Source organism: Dromiciops gliroides, chromosome 1 (genome assembly GCF_019393635.1).
Source record: "Dromiciops gliroides isolate mDroGli1 chromosome 1, mDroGli1.pri, whole genome shotgun sequence".
NCBI classification, from domain to species: Eukaryota; Metazoa; Chordata; class Mammalia; order Microbiotheria; family Microbiotheriidae; genus Dromiciops; species Dromiciops gliroides.
This window is the reverse complement of record NC_057861.1, coordinates 658,974,075-658,981,311: the sequence shown is the minus strand read 5'-3', so window position 1 is coordinate 658,981,311 and position 7,237 is coordinate 658,974,075. Positions and strand designations below refer to the sequence as shown.

Below are 7,237 nucleotides of genomic sequence, written 5' to 3'. Positions count from 1 at the left end.
TTCACCTATGGCATGCAACAAAACACACAAACTCTTAGTGACAACGGACCTGAATTTCAGGTTTCTTCATTTTTAAAAACATATGAAGACGAGTATGGCTAGGATGGGATTAGACCAACCTCAGTTAATATACTCGCCAGAATGCTATACTAAGAACCTGTTATGATAAAAGTATTCACATTTTCAGATAGACATTTAAAAATTAAACTACATAATAGCACTGTGGGAAAAAATCATAGTTTCGTTTATTTTCATAGGAGACAGAAGGTAACGAGTGCATGACACAGAAGCTCAAAACAGCATCATCATCAAGCTGTGCTAAGAATATTGCAAGAGATTACTTCAGGGAAAAATCTGTGCAAACTTCATCTTCCTACTCAGCATCACAGAGTCAAAACAAATTCAAAATTAGTTCTTTAAATACTTAAGTTTATGTTAGGCCAAAATATGTGAGAAACAAGAGTGTGTAGATGCCTGCCCCCTCTTAGGATCAATTATCAAGATTTACAAAGAGAAATAAAAAGGGTAAAACAAAACAAAAGAAAGCCAACACTGCTATTAAGATTTTTCTTTTAATATGCCATGAGTTACCTTGATTGTTTATTTTCCAAAGTTTTATATCTTACCAGCTTCCATTTCCCAACCCTCCCAATAGGTTTTGCCCTTTTTGTTTGAATGGAAGAAAAGTTGCTGGAGACAGTTCTATGCACTTTTTTTTTTTTTAAAGAAAGCAAGACAATGCCAGTAGCTTGAGTTGGCCATATACTACTCCCATATGAGAAAGGGGAAAAGGTGTACAAGCATCAGAAAACTAATTTTGAAATATTTCCTTCAATTTTATGATGGATCAGCTTTTTAATCAGTTAAAAAAAAAGGTAGTAGTTGGAACTCAAAACATTTCTGCTTAGGGGAGGGGAGAGAGAAGTGAGAGTGAATGCTACATTTCTCCATTGGCCCCAAAAGTGCTTAGTTCACAATGGGATACATCAAAAGCAAACATGCAATGGTTATTTTAAAACTTTTACTGCAATATAACATTGAAGTAAACAGTAATTAGGTTTCTACCATTTTTTCACCAAAAGAAAAAAAATCATCAACAGGAAAATAACTTTGCCTGTATGTGTACAGCTTCTTAAATCATGTTAGAAGGGGTCTCACATTCAATGATCAAGGAATTTTAAAATAGCAGTAATGATTTTCATCAGAAAGGATTTCTCCCTGTCCCCCAGCAATTAACATGAAAGAATGGGCTTTCTTACACTAATTTCATACATATTTGAAGCAGCACAAATAACCACCTATAATTTGGCATTTATGTTTACAGTTGCTCCAAAAATCTTTTTAATTTCACAAAGCCATTATCCAGTGTTGCCATGAAATAGAGATTGTAGATTCTAGGTAGCAAAGGCTCTCTCCAAAACCAATGTTAAGTCAAAAGAAACAAGAAGCAGGGCATTACACTAAATTTCTGGATCTAGTACACTAAAAAGAGTGAAAACCTAGGAAAAGTTACCTACAGTTTTATAGAAGGAACTAAATACCTGCAAAAGCTGATTTTTGGTTGTATAGTATTTTACAATGTGTGGATTTTCTGCATCTGCTAATTTAAAGCAGACATGCACTGTATTTATTCCTGCCCTATTTCCTATATCCCCTCCCACCCCACCCCCAACCACCTACTACCTTATACCAAGTATTATGGATATGAGCCCAAATCATCCCAGACAATCCAGTGAACAAAGTTAGTGTAATGCACTGGTGTGAAGTATGAGATTAAAAAAAAAGTCCCTTTCAATCTTCATCAAAGTTCTGCTGTAGGAGAAAATTGGCAGCCAAATTTTCATTCTTCTCACAAGCAAAATAAGCCTGTATCACAAGTCCTTCAGGGAATCCTAATGCCTTTAACTGGAAAGAGAAAAAAATATATATTTAGAAATGAAATCCAACACATTTGTTATAGCACATGAATGAAAACGTAAATTGCCACTGCACAACTACAACTGTAATGGATCTTATTACCGAATCATTATTCATTAATAATGTGCTGAACAGCACAAGACACCTGAAACATTTGAAGCTTCATCAACTCACTACACGGATTAGTGACCTAAAACCAGAGGTTAGCTACCTGGAGCACCACTCTTATCAACTCTACTTTTACTTAAATAAGCAAAAGAACAGAAACAGATATTGTGAGCCAGGATATTGGGTGAACTAGATAGGTGAATGAATGAACCTCCCACATTCCCACAACATGAACCAGGTCTCTACTAAGCAGAAAGTTGAGCTACAGACCCAGAGTAGGTTTAACTTTGGTCCGTTGGATTGATTTGAGACCCAGATGTGGGCTCTTTGGCCAAGAAGAGTAAGAAGTTCATGAGTCCTGAGAGGTCTCTTTGATAATTGCTTTTTAACCTTTTTGCTAGTATCCTTTGTTTGTGTTTATTCTCAGATTTGCTTTTGTTAAACTGCCTAGGGAACTGCTTCAACCTGAGAGTACTAGAATATGATTTTAGTAAAATCAGTTTGCCTGTCGGGGCAGCTAGGTGGCGCAGTGGATAGAGCACCGGCCCTGGATTCAGAAGGACCTGAGTTCAATTCCGGCCTCAGATGCTTAACACTTACTAGCTGTGTGACCCTGGGCAAGTCACTTAACCCCAATTCTCTCTCTCTCTCTCTCTCTCTCTCTCTCTCTCTCTCTCTCTCTCTCTCACACACACACACACACACACACACACACACACACACACACTCAGTCTGCCTGAACCTTAGTTTTCTCAGCTATCTGTTTTATGACATAAATAACCAAAATGGCAACAGATCACCTGGTTTTGTAATATTCCCTACAAAACAAATGAAGGCAGAAGAAGGGCTATTATCTGGAAGAAAATACTTAGGACTATTTCATGTGATTACTGTTGTTTTAAGAAGAGATCATATCCTACTTTTAAAAAGTTTACTATAGCCTAATTCAAAAAGTCTGAATAAAACATTGCTCTATGTATTAGATTTTATTATTTAATTGTATTCCAACTTACTAGCATTTTATAACAGAAAATATCTCATACTTTATAAGGAAAATTCTATTTAGTGGGTTAACTTAGAAATGATCTTCTATGATTACTGTTAAAAGAATATTCTGTGATGTAAAGAGATTACTAGCTCTTATTCTGCCTAGTTTATTAGATTTTGGATTAACACTTTAACATGAAGTTCCTTGTGTACTTTTAGAAAAAGTCACTATACACTAACACACCTGGCAAAATTATCATTGATTTTAACTTTTATTAATCCATAAAAACTGAAATTCATATAGACAACTAGTTTAGTTCATTGTCAAGTTATGATTGTGGCTTTTCACATAAACATACCTATTATGGACCAATCCTAGCATCTAACCAACCCATCTACACGTGTCTACACAATACCCAGATGTTACCCTTAACAGGAATGGGGAAAAGGAAATGGATCAATCCTACTATCAGTAGTATCTTGATAGTCATGCAAACTGAAGAGAATTGCCAAAATTCGACAGAATCAACACCTTACACCTGGGAAATCTCTTATACAAATAGCAGTAAAAGAATGGATTTCAGAAAAACAAATTAGGACCTTTTTGTTGAACTACTATCATGAGAACAATTTTGAAGAATATTTTCCTCAAACGAATAAGCTTGCAGCATGAATTAATCATTTCTAATAAAAACAAATTCCTTCATGTTTCCCTGATGACATAAGCTTACAAAATTTGCTGAAAATATACCTTTAATACTAAAAATAGTTGCAAAGTAGAGAAATGGTACTCTGGCTATTAAGAGTCATCACAGGGGCAGCTAGGTGGCACAGTGGATAGAGCACCGGCCCTGGATTCAGGAGGACCTGAGTTCAAATCTGGCCTCAGACACTTAACACTTACTAGCTGTGTGACCCTGGGCAAGTCACTTAACCCCAATTGCCTCACTAAAAAAAAAGAGTCATCACAGACAATACAGAACTACAAACAAGGGCTAACTAGCATGGTATGGCAGAACAAACAGTGATTTGAAATCAGAAGATATGGTTTCAAATCATAGTTCTATTACTACTAGCAGTACTACTAATTACTACCTGTGTTGCCTTGGAAGCAATCAACCAATTAGCTAGTTGATAAGCATTTATTAAGTGTTCATTATGTGCCAGGCACCATGTAAGCACTATGTAAGCTAGTAAGTAAGCACTGAATATACAAAGGAAGGAAGCAGTATAATTCCTGTTCTCAAAGAGCTCAAATTCTAATGAGGGAAACAATATACAAAGTACTATGTGTAGGGCAGCTAGGTGTTGAAGTGGATAAAGCACCAACCCTGGATTCAGGAGGACCTGAGTTCAAATCTGGCCTCAGACATTTGACACTGTGTGACCCTGGGCAAGTCACTTAACCCTCATTGCAGCACAAAAAACCAAAGTACTATGTGCATAGAGGATATACATAATGTAAGTGGAAGGAAAGAACCGAGAAAATGGACCTCTTATTTGCAGAGGTGGGGAACCATGGGTATGGAACATTTAAATGGACTCTTAGACTACGATGTAATTATGTAAGACCATAGCTCCAGAGATGGAAGGGAGCTCAGAGGTTATCTAGTCCAATCCCTTGTTTTATGGATGAAGAAGCAAATTCTTTTGTTACATGGGGGCAGGAGTGGAGGGATATACTCGGGAATGAAGGTAATATAAACATAAAGTATATTAGGTAAAAACAAAATGTTAAGCATTCCTCTTTGATTGTTTATGCTATTGATATTTAGTAAATCACCCTTTTAAATTATGCAAAGTTCTGCCTTTCCAAATAAAACCTTCAAATTAGTTGGGTCTATTTTCATAGTAGACAGCTAGGTGGCACAGTGGATACTGTGCCAAGACCAATCTTCCTGAGTTCAAATCAGGCCTCAGATACCATGTGACTATGGGGAAGTAACCAAACCTTGTCTGCCTCAGTTTCCTTATTTGTAAAATGAGTTGGAGGAGGAAATGGAAACTACTCCAGTTATCTTTATCAAGAAAACCCCTGGGGCAGCTAGGTGGTACAGTGGATAAAGCACCCGCCCTGGATTCAGGAGGACCTGAGTTAAAATCCGGCCTCAGATACTTGACACTTACTAGCTGTATGACCCTGGGCAAGTCACTTAACCCTCACTGCCCCACAAAAAAAAAAAAAAAAAAAAAAAAAGAAAACCCCAAATGAGGTCACAAAGAGTCAGATGTGACTGAAACAAGTGAATAGCATTTTCATATTACTTTCAACAATGAGGAAAAAGCTGGTTCCAATGTGACTAAACATCTATGGAGGATTCTTTTTTTTTTTTTTGGTGAGGCAATTGGGGTTAAGTGACTTGCCCAGGGTCACACAGCTAGTATGTGTCAAGTGTCTGAGGCCGGATTTGAACTCAGGTCCTCCTGACTCCAGAGCTGGTAGTCTATCCACTGCGCCACCTAGCTGCCCCTGGAGGATTCTTAAAGTAGTAAAGTTGATTATCCTTAAATACAAAACGCAAATTTTCTTTCATAGCATTCTGTATGTTTTATGTACATACCATCCTACTTTGTAATAACAAAATAAAAAATACTATTGACCAAACTATGATAATTTGGAGTACTGACATGATACTTAATGGTTGTTGTGGTTCTGGATTTTACTAATTGTGATTTTTGGCTTTTTTAATAATGATAATTATGTACTCTCATTCACTTGTTGATGAAACCTGACACACTATTGTCAATTGGCTTCATAGATGGGAGAAGTTGTCTTTATTACAGTAATCTCTGCTGTACTGGACATCTCTCACCAATCAACCACACCTAAACCTCCTTCATTAAATCCTAGAAACCGTTTTCCCAGCAAAAGTGAACACAAATTTTAAAGAAGACCAGAATATTTATGTGGTTGTTTAATATACTACTTTAGATTGGGTTGTTGGGTATAATAGGAATTTTTTACTCAGGAGATCTGAATTTAATTCTGGATCTGCAGCCATGGGTAGGCAAGTCATATCAATCCTCTGGCCCTAAGTTATTTCATCTGTCAAATGTTATTTAAAATCTGTTAATTCTCTAGGGGTCCTTATAGTTTATGATTAGTAAGAAGTTGCTATATATGCATCAAGCCCTGCACCTATGCTGCTGTACAACTTTTTTTTTAACCAAAAGAATATTGTATAGCATTATTTAGTTAAGCAAAGCAAAAACTCCAGAAAAATAGCTAATTTCATTTGCATAAAGAATTTGAAAGAGCAGACAGATTGGGGGGGGGGGGGGAGAGAGGACAGAGAACAACTTACCCTTTCTATAGCTTCTTTTTCCTGAGGTGTTACTTGAATGTAGTTCATGTGACCACTTCCAGCTTCAGCTATTCCTCCACTGCCACCCCCACCTCCTCCTTGGCCACCAGATTCTTGAACTGGTTCATTTAGCATTTGAATAAAATGCTCTTGATGTTGACTGATTTGCTGTGGTGCATTGGAGGACAGAAGGAAACAATACACTGAAATAAAGCATTGTTGGTCTCTCTGATTGGTAGCTAAGAACTATAAACAGTAATAGGAAGAAATGCTTTGAGTCATGTAGATTTTTATTGGACCTACTTTATACACATTAGCAAACCTCTAGGTAGTTATGGTTTCTTCACCACTGCCAAAAAACAGTGCTCAGCCTCATGTTTACATGTATTTACTATACTAAAAGCTAAAGAGACATCCTTTTCTTGTATTACTCAATAATTAATGCTTGTTAACTCTAATATTAAAGACAGGGCAAGACTTTTAGCTTATTAGGGGATGGGTTGGGTTCCTGGGGAAAGGAATTTTGTGCAGAACAGAGCAAAACCCCTAAAACTAATGACTGAAAACACTGCTTAAAAAGTCACCTGCAGTAACTGTGGATTTTCTCGTCCTATTTGTTGTAACAAGGCTGGCAGAAGGGAAGGATTCTGTTGAATAATCTGTCTCATCTGCTGGAACTGAGGCTGGTTCCGTAAAAATTCAAGTGGATGTCCTGAAATTCACATAAGATTTTCCCATAAAAGAAAGTCATACATCAAAAAGACTGGTAACACAAAGTATATAAGCTATCCAACAATGAAAATTGAAAGTAGAGACTTAAGTCCTGCAATAAATTCAAAAGGAGTAAATGAATTGAGTAGCTGTTAAGTCAAGAAGTATTAATAATAGCCTAAAAAGTAAAATGAAAAAGTATTATCAAA

At 36.6% G+C, this 7,237-nt stretch overlaps 1 protein-coding gene across 2 annotated transcripts in view; it reads right to left on the bottom strand.

The window, feature by feature from the left end:
* Positions 1-221: 221 nt before the first annotated feature.
* Positions 222-7,237, bottom strand: part of RAD23B (RAD23 homolog B, nucleotide excision repair protein) — a 92,763-nt gene continuing 85,747 nt past the window's right edge. The window contains exons 8-10 of one of the 2 annotated variants that reach the window (XM_043963840.1): positions 6,902-7,029; positions 6,318-6,503; positions 222-1,905 (exon numbers count right to left, since the gene is read on the bottom strand). In XM_043963840.1, the coding sequence (XP_043819775.1) occupies positions 1,792-1,905; positions 6,318-6,503; positions 6,902-7,029 (428 nt within the window). In that variant the 3' untranslated portion in view covers positions 222-1,791. The remainder of the gene's footprint in view (positions 1,906-6,317; positions 6,504-6,901; positions 7,030-7,237) is intronic. The other variant, XM_043963849.1, reaches the window with a different exon arrangement.